The sequence below is a fragment of the Leguminivora glycinivorella genome, chromosome 5, assembly GCF_023078275.1.
Source record: "Leguminivora glycinivorella isolate SPB_JAAS2020 chromosome 5, LegGlyc_1.1, whole genome shotgun sequence".
Taxonomy (NCBI): domain Eukaryota; kingdom Metazoa; phylum Arthropoda; class Insecta; order Lepidoptera; family Tortricidae; genus Leguminivora; species Leguminivora glycinivorella.
In genome coordinates, this window is record NC_062975.1 from 22738036 (window position 1) to 22752831 (window position 14796).

At 37.6% G+C, this 14796-nt stretch overlaps 1 protein-coding gene across 1 annotated transcript; it reads left to right on the forward strand.

The window, feature by feature from the left end:
- The first annotated feature begins 6870 nt into the window (after positions 1–6870).
- On the forward strand, positions 6871–13434 carry LOC125226285 (elongation of very long chain fatty acids protein 7-like). Its single transcript, XM_048130221.1, has 7 exons — positions 6871–7079; positions 7744–7865; positions 8786–8976; positions 9384–9464; positions 9998–10149; positions 11847–11997; positions 13122–13434. The coding sequence occupies exons 2-7, from the start codon at positions 7802–7804 to the stop codon at positions 13395–13397; spliced, it is 915 nt and encodes a 304-aa protein (XP_047986178.1). The 5' UTR covers positions 6871–7079; positions 7744–7801; the 3' UTR covers positions 13398–13434.
- The last annotated feature ends 1362 nt before the right edge of the window (positions 13435–14796 follow it).

Here is a 14796-nt window from a genome sequence, read left to right on the forward strand (position 1 = left end):
CCACCATCTTAATTTGTCCATTTTTCAAGTGTTGTTATTTTATAGATTGTTTAATTACCTGGAATGTATGACAAAAATGCGATAAATCACAATTCAAATAATAATTCGACAATTCCTCGGCAAGCTATGATAGATTTTTAGTATTTCGACCGGCCATCCGTTGTTTTTTTTCTTTATCCCACATTTTATCACTTTTGTCCTACTAAAAAGCGCACCGTCCGATAATCATTAATATTTTAATAACATTAAAAATGTCAGTTTAACGAGCTTTGCCTATGTATCTGTAAATAACTATTGTCACATTGCCATAATTTCCATATTTATTTCGTAAAAAAAAGTATATTTTCTTTTAAATTTTTTTATGGAAGCTTCAAAGATCACGGTTCTGGTGCTTATTGACTTCTCAAATGCCTTTAATGTGGTTGACCATGACTTGCTCCTTGCTACTCTGGCACACTTCCAGGTTTCGGCTGATGCAACAAAGTGGTTTTCCTCCTATTTGTCGGATCGCGTCCAGGCGGTGCGTGCTAGCTACTCACTGTCTGATTGGTGTGAAGTCAGCACCGGAGTTCCTCAAGGTGGTATTCTGTCGCCTTTGTTATTTTCAGTTTTCATTAATTTGATCACCTCAAATATTCGTAGCTCTTATCATCTGTATGCTGACGACCTCCAGCTGTATGCTCAAGTTGATGTGGATGACATTAACACTGCTATTTCACTGCTAAACGCTGATCTAGAGCACATTGCTGAATGGTCTGACTGTTTCGGAATTCGTGTGAATCCAGCTAAGTGTCAAGCTGCAATTCTGGGCAGTCAGCGTCAGATCTCTAAGCTCAATACAGTTGCCATCCCACCGATCCTGTTTGATGAGTCTGTCATACCCATTTACACTAAGGTCAAGAACTTGGGATTAATGTTTGACTCTACACTTTCCTGGAGTGCCCAGCTTGCTGACGTTAGTCGCAAGGTCACTGGCACTCTAAGAACACTGTACAAATTTAAAAATTTTCTCCCAGTGAGCACAAAAAAGATGTTGGTACAGACGTTGATTTTGCCAATAATCGATTATGGTGATGTGTGTACGACGAATGCCACCCAAGAGTCCCTCAATAAACTGGAACGGCTCCTCAACAACGGTATAAGATTCATTTTTGGCCTTCGTAAATACAATCGCATTTCCTTTTACCGTCGACAGCTCAATTGGCTCTCCATTCGCCGTCGTAGGACCCTTCGGATACTCAGCACACTATTCTCCATCCTGTTTGAGCCTTCTGCCCCTATATATCTCAAAAATAGATTTCTTTTTGACACCCCTCGGCCAGGCGGTGAGCTGCGTACATCTCGTATTCTTAAGCTCTCTATCCCTGCTCACCGCACTGGGTTTATGACTAACTCTTTTGCTGTCCAGGCGAGCCGTCTCTGGAATTCGCTCCCTCTCAGTATTAGACAAGCCCCAAGCAAGTTAGCTTTCAAGCGGGTACTACATCAGTATCTGCTGAAACAAGAGTTCGAGTAGAATCCATCAATATATATATGTATGTATATATATATATATATATATATATATATATATATATATATATATATATATGTATATGTATATGTATATATTTGCGAATATATATCAATTATAAGTAAGTATATTTATTTTTGTTTGCATATATTTATATTTATGTATTATATAAGTATTTTTATGAAGTTAATCAGTTGTTTTCGATAATTGTCATTGTCATTTTTCTTTCTCCTTGCACCATTTTTACATATCTCTGTTTGGCCCGATGGTTGACTGGTAGAGAATGCCATTAGGCATTAAGTTCGCCATTTGTACATTTTTGTTTTATTTGTGCAATAAAGTTTAAATAAATAAAAAAAATAAATAAAGCCAGGTGCCCTAGCTGAATGGTATTTCTGCGACGCGGAACGAAAACAAATCGCCGCGGAAGGTGCTCTGGCTCTGTCGCGCCAATACGCACGAGCGATAGAGACGAGCGAGAGCGTTTCGTTTTGTGAGCGTTTGTGCCATTCGGCTACGCACCCTGACCAGAAAAAGTAACTATATTGTCAAGAGGGCGCTGTATTCTGAATTCTGATGTACCTTCGATGTACCGTACCTATTCAGTGACAGTTCAGTTTAGTAACTATGAAGGTAATACCTATGTCGAATGAAACCTTCAAATCAAGAGTGAACAGGCATCTTCTGGGCGAGCTCACTCCATCGTAGGCCACGTCTTTGCCTTTGGCTAGTCTGTGGCCAAGGGTAAGCCCATTTATAATTTAAAAAAAAACCGCAACATGGCGCGTCGCGTACGCGTACTCATATATTTCTGGTGAGGCTTTACTATCAAGTCCTTATTAGGAAGTTTACCATAATATTATTATAAAATATAATGTTATGCATATTTAATACATGTTTAAAATTAATTTATGTGTAGTTAATGAATCACTCGGTTTCATGTGGCCTTTTTTTATTACTTAAGTTGTTTATTATAGTACAAAATAATAATTAATATACAATAAGATGAAATAAAATGTTAATAAATGATGAGTGTTTAATTGCTCATTTATTAACCGACACCGAACAAAATGTAATCCTATCCTATCCACCGCCCCCAAGATATAGGAAATAATAGTACATTACGATACAAGTGCGGAAAAAAGGAAGTCCGAAACGAGTGGTGATAAATTATAACCACAAAATTAAAAATTTAAAAAAAACTTCGACCGCGACATAGTGGGCCGATTTTCATGAAAGATGGCTAAGAACACTCCCGACTAACTCAGCTTTCAGACAAAAAAAACTAAATCAAAATCGGTTCATCCGTTCGGGAGCTACGATGCCACAGACAGACACACACACAGACAGACAGACAAACAGACAGACATACAGACAGACACGTCAAACTTATAACACCCCTTCGTGTTTGCGTCGGGGGTTAAAAACACGACCGTAGGGAGGTGAGAGAGGGTAATTGACACGAGTTACGAATTTCCTTTTCGCACGTGTATTGTACGACATTTTTCAGTAGGTACAGATGGCCCTCCGAAGTTTCTACCTGACAAGATATGAACCACTTCTCGCACTAGTGCGTAAAAAGAGCACTCGTATCGATTTACATAATTATTTATTTATTAGTAAAACATGTTTACATGACATTACAGTAAAACCAATGCGTCACGAAACTTAGATAACAATAATTTTTAAGAAAAAAAAACCGTCGCCTTTCGGGTTCTGGTGAAAGCTACTTGCGAATGTTGGATTATGTAGAAATGTGTAAGTATTTTTTAAAACTGCTTTTAATGCTTTAATTATTAGATGGCAACACAAATGAATATACGTATAACGTTAAGGTTTGAGGAGTTTCCTCAATTCCTCATGAATCCGATTATATTATAAGAAATCGAAGCTTGACAAACTTTGACTTGAAAACTCAATATGCTTAACAAACATAACTAAATAAATGTCACTGTTCTGAACTTAAATGCATGCTTTTCTTACAAAAATACCAAAGTCACTATGAGTGTGCCGTTCAGATTTGAGGAGTTCGGTTCTGACTATCAGCAGTTCCACTGCACCAAATGTCACTGTTCTGGACGTAAGTGCATGCTGTTCTTATAAAAATACCAAAGTCACTATAAGCGTGCCGTTCAGATTTGAGGAGTTCGGTTCTGACCATCATCAGCAGTTCCACTGTACCAAATGTCACTGTTCTAGACGTAAGCGCATGCTCTTCTTATAAAAATGGCAAAGTCACTATAAGCGTGCCGTTCAGATTTGAGGAGTTTGGTTCTGGCCATCATCAGCAGTTCCACTGCACCAAATGTCACTGTTCTGGACGAAAGTGCATGCTGTTCTTATAAAAATACCAAAGTCACTATAAGCGTGCCGTTCAGATTTGAGGAGTTCGGTTCTGACCATCATCAGCAATTCCACTGCACCAAATGTCACTGTTCTGGACGAAAGTGAATGCTGTTCTTATAAAAATACCAAAGTCACTATAAGCGTGCCGTTCAGATTTGAAGAGTTCCGTTCTGGTCATCATCAGCAGTTCCACTGCACCAAATGTCACTGTTCCGTACCTAAATGCATGCTGTTCCTTTAAAAACACAAAAATCACCATATGTATGCCTTTCAGATTCGAGGAGTTCCCTCGATTTCTCCAGGATCCCATCATCAGAACTGGGTTCTGAGAAAAATGGGACCAATCTGTATGCATTCAATCAAAGAAAAAAATTTCAAAATCGGTCCAGTAACGACGGAGATATCGAGGAACAAACATTAAAAAAAAAAAAAAAAAAAAAAAAAAAAAAAAAAAAAAACATACAGACGACTTGATAACCGTCCTTCTTGAGAGATATGAGGCGACGGTTAAAAAAATTAAAATTTTGAAAAAACCCCCGACCGCGACATAGTGGGCCGATTTTCATGAAACATGGCTAAGAACACTCCCGACTAACTCAGCTTTCAAACAAAAAAAACTAAATCGAAATCGGTTCACCCGTTCGGGAGCTACGGTGCCACAGACAGACACACACACAGACAAACAGACAGACAGACAGACAGACAGACAGACAGACAGACTGACAGACAGACAGACACGTCAAACTTATAACACCCCGTCGTTTTTGCGTCGGGGGTTAAAAAGAGAGAAAATAAAAAGAACAATAAAAATAAAATTAAACAATTGATTTGGGCGATGACGTCACAGCGTGGCTCCGTTGCGTCGTTTGCCCCGGAGTGGGATTTGGCAGGTTGCCCCGGAACCACCGAAAAACCACACCTTTCGGCCAGAAGTCTGCGCTTGCGATGGTGTCCTGCAGCGGACGCGGCACACGTACGACGAATGAACTGAAGTGCATGTAGTGACGCGACTGCAGCTGTTGCACCCTCAGCGTGTAGACAACATAAAACGTTTTTTGTCAGGTCGAAACTTCGGAGGGCCATCTGTACTGAAAGTTGTATAGTTTTTAAAACATCCGCTCTTGAATAATGGCAATAGTAGGAAGTAAGTATAAGTAGGTATATGGTGTCTTAGACTACTGTTTAGTGCTTAAATTATGTATTTTTTTTTCAAGACAGTTCATTCAATTGAAATTAGAATGGGACATTGACCGTCTCGGACTTTAGGCTTAAATAAACAAGACTTTTAAATACTACCTACCGTTCAGACTACTAACTTCAAGTTAAACAATGTGAAATAAAGAGAGGACTGTTATGTACCGTTCAAACTTTACACAGTGACTTTTGCGGTCATAATCATAATTAACAACTTTTATTACCGATTCTCAAATCGCAGTATAGTTATTTGTTATACAAGGGGGCAAAGTTGTATTTTAACGCCGAGTGTGGAATTGAAAAACGAGCAAGTGAAAGGAATTATAGTTGAACCACGAGCGAAGCGAGTGGTTCGAGAATAAAATCCTGAACTTGCGAGTTTTTTAACACACGAGAAGTAAAATACATTTGCACCCGAGTGTAACACAAAACTTTTCCCCTCACTATAGCGAGGAAACTACAACGCAAAAAATGCGTTTATCACTGCTTCCAGTAGTTCCACAGGTGGTAAATCATCTTTATTACTAGATTTACCTACTTTTATCAATTTAAAGCAGTTAATTTGACCTTATTCAAGGTCAATTTCTTTACCCACTAGTGGATAAAATGCGTTTTTACCCGCTGGTATTAAAGGACAAAACACGTGTTTCCGAGCTAGTGAGGGGAAAAAAATTTTCTGTTTCATATATTTTGACTGTCATGCTGCCGCTCATTTCTATGGAACAGCCAATTTTTTATCGCGATTTCAGCATTGGTCCCATAATAAAAGTTGTTCATTATGACCTCAAAAGTCAGTATGCAAAGTTTGAACGGTCCTTTTCATGTCACCCTGTATTGGGAACTGATTAACGTCACCCTACGGCCTATGGGTCAGCGAAGGCGTTTACCAAGTCAATTAAATATAATTATGGTGGCCTATTATGAGATTTATGAGTTTTTGATGTTTTAGAAAGAATGTGTTACTTAATAAGCGTCGGAAAATGACATCCCAACAAAAACGTTTTCATGTAAAATGTTGCCAAGACACGAACGCTACTATAAGGTTTATTCCAGTTACACAGTTATCAGATCTTATATGTAGGGCCAGCGACTCAGCTCTGCAAGTCGCTACTTGACAATTCAAAAATTAATAAAATCAAAAACATTTAGCAAGTACCTAGGGCCACAGGGGAACTTTTACATGACATCAATTATAATAAATACTTCATATAAATTCAACTTCAGTGCAAAGCTACAATACCTATAGCTTAATAAGAGATGTAGCTTAATAAGAGAAGCATTTAAATATTAAATTATCTAAAATAAAATTATCAAAATTATGTGGATTTATCTACTCTATTGAAAGACACTATACGTACCTACCTAGCTATCTTGTGAAATATAGACAATTTCATTCCAGCCAATATGTAACGGTGTAGACAGAAACAACCAAGTCTACAATTTCAGAAGCTAAGTTTGATTAATTTCGTTACTAAACTATTTTTTGTCAACGTATTTTTGGACCATCCTGTAAAACCATGTTATAAATTTTAGATCTAATTTCTTTTGCCGAAGAATTTGACAAAACTTTTGCTACACACATAAAAGTTGGTAACAGTTTCGAACACACATTACAATAACATTGAACTTGGCTTTCATTTCACGTTTGTATATTTACAATTTAATAGTAGTACAGTTAATACCTTCTTTTGAATTTGTTCCCCAACTAAGGTGAAAAGGTCGTCTAATACAGGAATCATTAACATTATGACGTGGATTACTTTATTTTTACAAACTATTTACTCTGTTTTAGATTTCAATACATATTCGGGAAGCGTTGACGTGGATTAGTAAAAATCCGTTTTACATTATTGATTATTTTGGAGTGTTAAGATTTTTATAAATATTAAAATTTAATAAAATAAGTTTAGATATGGGCATGGCTTTTAAAACGCAGCATTTTTCGTGCTACTTAATCAAAGCCTAACACGTTTAATTCGTTAAAAACCGTGAATGTGACTATTTTTGAGAAAATATTTCTATGAGCGTAAGTCAAAATTATGTACAGTATATTATGTATTTATTATTTTATTGTATTATAAACTGAAATAGATACCATACACTAAAGAAAAAGCGATCAAGCCCACTGGTGGCGAAGCCGGGAATCGAACCCGGGTCTCCAGCTAACGCGGCTGACGTGTTCGACCGCTACACCACCCCGACCGCCGAGGTACCCGTCGAAATTTCTCTAGTGTATGTTATCTCTGAAGGCTAGGCGCCTATGGCTATATATAGTAGTGTTACTACTTAAAAAAACAAATCAAAAAATATTTAATAAAATAATTTGATTTGTTCCCTACATCGATTTTATTGTATTCAGAAAACCAACAGCTTTTAAATCTAAAACCTTAACAAAATTAATGATTACCCTGTAAGTCCGCTATTAATTTAGAACGACTTCTCTAGATTATGTACAGTCGACTACAAAGAGATGTATCCACTTTTTCACATTGTAATAAGGTGAAAAAGTAGATACATCTCTTTGTAGTCGACTGTACTTTGAAAATTTGTTCATACAATGAAATACTTGTAAGTTATGGCTAACCTATATGTAGATAGTTTATCTAGCTTTAGAAATAACAGTGATAAAAACATACACAACAATTATAATATTGTTAATGTAAGTTTTCTTTTCTTTTCTTTTTTTACAGAGTTTTGGCTTTACTGGACAAAATACGTTTATAATAACGCGAAAAGAACGAAAAAGACATGCTGCGTTTACGACCCAGCAATATTATTCAATTCTACAAATATGTATTTTCAGAATTAGCGGGTATGTACTATTCCATTTTGGTGCATTTATGTTACAAAAGACATACTTTACATACTTACTTACATATCGTTGACTCTGAGTACCCACAAGACAAGCCCATTTGAGCTTACCCTTTGGGATTCAGTCAATCTGCGTAAGAATGTCACATAATATTATTTTGTACTTTTTGAATCATAAATGTAAAGATATAGGATTATGGGATATGGATTAAATTATGGCGTAGGCGAGAGGCTGGCAACCTGTCACTGCAATGTCACAGTTTCGTTTTCTGTCAACCCCGTATGAGTGCCCTCAAGAGTGGCACTGAAACTTGAGTAGTTTCATGTGCTCTACCTACCCCTTCATGGGATACAGGCGTGATTGTATGTATGTAAATGTAAAGAAACTGATGAATTCGATTTAGTTTGATGTTTTACAGTTTATATTTCCTCGTGTTGGTGTCGTGAAAGTTTTGCGTATTCACTCGGTGGCAAAGTTTGTTTAACCTTTCGTGCCTTGAAACCCTCACAACGCTCAAGACTCCACTTATCAAACCACTCGTTACTGTTCAATATAGGAATCTTTCAATATTGGCACGTGCGGTTAATGAGCAATTTCAGAATTTGGGACCCCCCAATTAGCGTAAGTCGTTAACAAAAATTAACTCACTGTCAGTTTTGTGACGATAATTAAGCATGAAATTTCAATGAAAATATTGTTTTTGTGTTAATTACATAAATTTTATGCGATAATCTGCAGTCATAATGTGAAAAAAGTAAATTTTTAGACAGATTTTATGCTTAATTGTCGTCACAAAACTGACAGCGAGTTAATTTTTGTTAACAACTTATGCTAATTGGGGGGACCCAAATTCTGAAAATGCCTAATCAACTTTGCCCCCTTGTAAAACAAATAACTAACAGTCCACCGTGTATTTGCAGATCCTCGCACCAACGATTGGTTCCTCATCTCCAGCCCTATTCCAGGGCTGATCATCGTCTTCCTATACCTTCAGTTTGTGACCAAATGGGGTCCACGCTTCATGGCAAAGAGACCTGCCTTCCGGCTTCAGAAGACCCTGGTGGTGTATAACTTTCTGCAAGTTTGTTTAAGCTGCTGGATTGTCTATGAGGTAAGTCAGCTATTGAACATATTTATTTTTGCTAGCCTAGTTTAGTGTCCTACCTACTGCTAGGCAAAGGCCCCCCCTCGCTTCTTCCACTCCACCCTGTTATGTATTTGTGTAACCCGCCATCCTGGATAGAATGAGCCCAAGTTTACCGCGGATTGCACCCTCTACGGTGTTCCGTGGGTTCCACTCGGTCACCATTTTGACCCGCCTTTCAGGATCCATGCGGTAGACATGCTTGGACCAGATATAAATAATTATCAATTTATCACCAGCTCCAACCCGGGAATATTGATAATGTAATAATAATCATCTTGCTATATCTCATCTCTGTAAACATACAACATTTCATTTAGGCCTCTTTGTACAAACGAATTTATAAAGGAGATAATAAAATTGTTTAATTTCAGGGCCTGGATGCTGCCTGGTTGCGGCACTATAGTTGGAAATGTCAGCCAGTTGACTATTCCAATAGCCCTGAAGGAATGAGAGTAAGTAAAATCATGTTAAATAAATGATTTGTAGAAAAAACGCTACACAAACGATTTCAGGTTATTACTGATTGGGCACTTAATCCCTAAAACTTATATTATATATGTATGTCTGTTAAAAATGGACATAACAAAAATGTCCTCAACCAATCCTTTTAAAAAAATATGAGAAAAGGTAGAAAAACTAAAAATTCAAAGTCCATGAAGAACATATGTCCGCTAAAATTAGATCTTAAATAATTAAATAAATAAATAAATAAATATTGGGGACACCTTACATAGATCAACTTAGCCCCAAACTAAGCATGGCTTGTACTATGGGTGCTAAGCGACGATATACATACTTAAATAGATAAATACATACTTATATACATACATAGAAAACATCCATGACTCAGGAACAAATATCTGTGCTCATCACACAAATAAATGCCCTTACCGGGATTCGAACCCAGGACCGCGGCTTAGCAGGCAGGGTCACTACCGACTGAGCCAGACGGGTCTTCAAAGAAATAATTATATTCTGATTACAGGCAACCCGATGCGTGTACATATACTTCCTGGCGAAAATCACAGAGCTCTTGGACACAGTATTCTTCGTTCTCCGAAAGAAGAACCGCCAGATCACCTTCCTCCATCTGTACCACCACGCTGCTATGCCCATGATCTCCTGGGGAGCGACTAAGTAAGACACTTTATAAATTACTAGCTTTTGCCCGCGGCTTCGCTCACGTTAGAAAGAAACAAAAAGTAGCCTATGTCACTCTCCATCCCTTCAAGTATCTCCACTTAAAAAATCACGACAATTCGTTGCTCCGTTTTGCCGTGGAAGACGGAAAAAAAAACAGACACACACACTTTCCCATTTAATGGACTCACTACTATATCTACAATCGAGAAGAGTAGGTACTATTATCTACAATCGGGGGGAGTATACTATTATCTACAATCGAGAAGTAGACTATATGCGTAGTAAAGCGAAGTAAAGGGATCATGGCACTCATGGCACCTGGACGAGGTATTTTTCGTGCAAAAAATACGAAATTGGCTGTCAGAGCAACTGGTAAGGATCCGGTGTCTCTCTGGTTTTACACCATAAACCATCTACAATGAGGAGGCACACTGACATCTTATCCCTCAGGCGGCGCCTGTGCAAGCGTCTAGGCATGTCACTGTCATTCATATGTGAGAAAGAGAAAAAACATATCATCGCCTCGCTCTCACGTATGGACTAATAGGGTGGCGCCATCTGTTATAACCTTTGAGTGTGCCTCCTCATTGCCGAAAATACCAATAGATTGAGAACTAAGTAAAGGTCATTGATCATTCAACACCCTGGATATGGTATTCTACCGTTATAAGTCTATCATATCCAGGCAGGTAATTATGGTCGCGCGATAAATGATAAAACATGTGGCCGTCTCTATCGCACTTACTAATAGTGCGATTTATTTATTTATTTATTTATTTATTATTCAAATAAGTTACACAGCATAACAGTAAAACCAAAGCACTGTGAAACTATAGTATTTTATGCAACTGGTGGTTAAAAGAGGTCAAAAAAGGTGAGTGGCGTGGGTAACAATTTGAGGCGAAGCCGAAAATTGTTAATAAAGACGCCACGAGCATTTTTTGACTCAGTTAAACACCGTTGCATACAATACTTTTTCTACGACCAAGCACTTATTTTGAAAGAAAATTATAAATTCAACAAATACCTACTTTCAGTCATCTTAGTTATCTAGGTGGACCGCCTACCATTTTGAATATGCAGTTTGAGTGCAAACATGAAAATAAAACTGTCTATGGCATGGTTCTTTGAAGCCTGGCCACTAAGACGAATCGAGCCGAGTTGAATCGAGTTCTATACATTTGAATGCGATTCGACGCGTCGCCAATGAACGCAGCAGAAAACGAAGGAGTCTCGACTCTGCGAATTGGTTTGTTAAGTTGGTAGCAATGTATTTACTGAACTGTAAAACAGCTATATCGTGCGACTGCTACTAAATGTTTTCAGGGTATAGACTAGATAGACTTGTCCTGACATCTTTTATGTAGGGTTTTAAAGTTCTATGCACGACCTTGTAACTCACGAATAACAGTACGGGAGTAGAAAAAAAAATAAAAACAATAGGTATAGCACATAAAACAGTAAAAATCAGACAAAAAAAACAATATTCTATTTGCGATAGGGACGGCCTGATATTTTATCGTCTATCGCGCGACCATGCTACCCGTGCTGGTCCAATTATTTACAATTACATTTCTCAGTTTAACTTGGGATGGTACTGTATGTCTTGTTCGCTAATTTGGTCTTATCCGCCTTCGCTATTCATCGTCTACATTGCATTGTTCACAAAAGGGTAAAATTTCTTCTTTCAGATACTACCCTGGAGGGCACGGTACTTTCATCGGCCTCATAAACTCTTTTGTGCACATCTTCATGTATGCGTATTACATGCTGGCCGCCCTAGGTCCTGAGTACCAGAAGAAATTAGTCTGGTGGAAACGGCATATCACTACACTACAAATGGTAAATTCGTGAATTATGAAAGATAGTAGAAGCACTCTTTTCCATAGAAAACTAGTATATTAAAAATATTTTCGCAAAGCAAAAAAAGCAAAGGGTCAGAGAGTGGAAGGGTCAGTTTGAAGTGGAAGATCTAGGCGAACTTTTTTCGACCAAATCGGGGAAATATTGCAAAAAGGCCAGGAGGGCGATTTTTGAATTTCACATACGGGAATTTGTCACTAAAATACCGGTTGAAAACGGTGACTTGCCTATTATTTTCAGTGACAATTTTCTGAATTCGAACAAGACTCAAAAATCGGCCCGCAGGTCTGAATTACTCGAAACCGACGAGCGTGTAATATGAGAAACGGTTTGAAAGTGTGTGAAGCGAAAGTGGTTTGTCAGGATCGTAATAAATGGAAATCCGTGATATCTGCCTACCCCTCTGGGAAACATGCATGATTGTATGTATGTATGTATGTGTAGTTAGACTCCTAAATAGTAAGTCCATGAAATCTGATGAAATTGTGTCAAGACAGCGCTAGTTTATCGTCTGGCTTTAGACCCCAGCCTCCTACTCGCATGAGCTATGAGACCTTGTAATACACCGGGATGAGCGGGATGATAAAAAGACGATGAAGTTAAAAATAATGTTTTACTTTTTTTACACGAAACTACGCCAAAAGTAATTAATGAATCAAATTCACTGAGCCAAGACATTGACTTTCAGATTAGCTTCTAAAATCGTGGTTCCAGGCCTTGATCTTGTTGTATATCGTATAGACCAAAGACAATGGATTGGGCAACGACAATTATTCATTTAGATGATGCAAATGTTGTGCATTGTCTTGGCAATATAGCCTCGTGTAAAAACTCTGTATTTGTCCGCTTTGTAAGTTCAGATTCTTCAAAATCTACAGGGATTTTCAAACGCTGACATAAATACAATGAACGAAACTAATAAAAATTGTACCTATTAAAATATGTATGTATATACCTATTTTTAAAATATTTCAATTTAAGGCGAAGACGAGTACCTACGCCATTCGCTTTTTTGACCTCGTTTAATTAAACACCGGTTGCCATCATATTTCTGCACCTTCAACTAACATATTGTTATAAAACCTTATCTCTTTCTTCCTCAGGTCCAGTTCTGCTTATCGTTTCTCCACTCCTCTCAACTCCTCTTCTACGACTGCGGCTACCCTCGCTGGACAGTCGTCTTAACTCTTCCTAACTCCATATTTTTCTATTATCTCTTCTACGACTTCTATTATCAAGCGTATAAGAAACCTAATGACGTTGTAAAAGTTAATGGTCACAATGGGGTGAAATTAGAAAGAATAGAAGAATATGAAGAGAAAGAAGGGAGTGTAGCTAACGGGATAAAAATGAGAGTAGGAAATAAGTATGAAAGATAATGTAGTTTTATGAAAATAAAGACGGACCAAAGTAATATTTGCATGGCATTTGTATTGAGAAAGTATGGAGAGTCATAATTAATAGTAGTAGTAGTAGTAAACACTTTATTGCACAGAACAAATTACAAGTATAGTGGATAATGATAATGGTTACGTACAAAGGCGAGCTTATCCCTTTAAGGGATCTCTTCCTACTTTTCTCGCGACCCTTAAGAGCGAAAATAAGGTGGGGGGTGGGGGGGGTGGCTTCATCAACGAAAATTTCACGCCACGCCACTGCTAAGCACATCGCGAAGGTCTACAGATCCCAGAGCCACTATCAGTCTTTTAGTTGCTTAGCAAACTGTCGCGTCCACGTTCCATATCCAGGTTCAACTCCACGGAAATATACTAGAGAGCGACTGCGAAAATTCAACCTTTTGTCTCTTTCCTACTCTGTAAGATGAAATCCTTAAGTTCTGTATTGCATTAATCTTCAAATTAGCGCAGCACTATGAAAAAAATTTCGCTAAGGACTAAAATGTTAATTTAGTAGTTGCAGATATTTTACATTAGTTACTTTGAAATAATTAACTGAAGAGCTATTACAATAATGTTTCATGGTTATATTAGGTACCTATATGAGCAATTCCCGTTAAGTTTGTACATTTGGATCACGTCTCCGATTTTGATAAAAATTTCTAGGCTGATAGAGTCCATGATGCTGAGCAAGATCCACTAGGTTTCCCAAAATGTCCTATGTAGTTTGTATGAAACCTTCCTTTATGTTACCAGATTTATATACATTTTCGGTAACAAAAAAGGAAAGTTTCATACAATCAACCTAGGACATTTTGGGAAACCTAGTGGATCTTGCTCAGCATCATGGACTCTATCAGACTACCAATTTTTAGGGTTCCGTAGTCAACTAGGAACCCTTATAGTTTCGCCATGTCTGTCTGTCCGTCCGTCCGTCCGTCCGTCCGCGGATAATCTCAGTAACCGTTATCACTATAAAGCTGAAATTTGGTACCAATATGTATATCAATCACGCCAACAAAGTGCAAAAATAAAAAATGGAAAAAATGTTTTATTAGGGTACCCCCTACATGTAAAGTGGGGGCTGATATTTTTTTTCATTCCAACCCCTAACGTGTGATATATTGTTGGATAGGTATTTAAAAATGAATAAGGGTTTACTAAGATCGTTTTTTGATAATATTAATATTTTCGGAAATAATCGCTCCTAAAGGAAAAAAAAGTGCGTCCCCCCTCTAACTTTTGAACCATATGTTTAAAAAATATGAAAAAAATCACAAAAGTAGAACTTTATAAAGACTTTCTAGGAAAATTGTTTTGAACTTGATAGGTTTAGTAGTTTTTGAGAAAAATACGGAAAACTACGGAACCCTACACTGAG

Coding starts and splice junctions, on each gene's coding strand:
- LOC125226285 (XM_048130221.1), top strand. CDS start 7,802: ATGCTGCGTTTACGACCCAGCAATATTATTCAATTCTACAAATATGTA. Junction 7,866..8,785: donor TGTATTTTCAGAATTAGCGG/GTATGTACTATT, acceptor GTGTATTTGCAG/ATCCTCGCACCAACGATTGG. Junction 9,465..9,997: donor ATAGCCCTGAAGGAATGAGA/GTAAGTAAAATC, acceptor TTCTGATTACAG/GCAACCCGATGCGTGTACAT.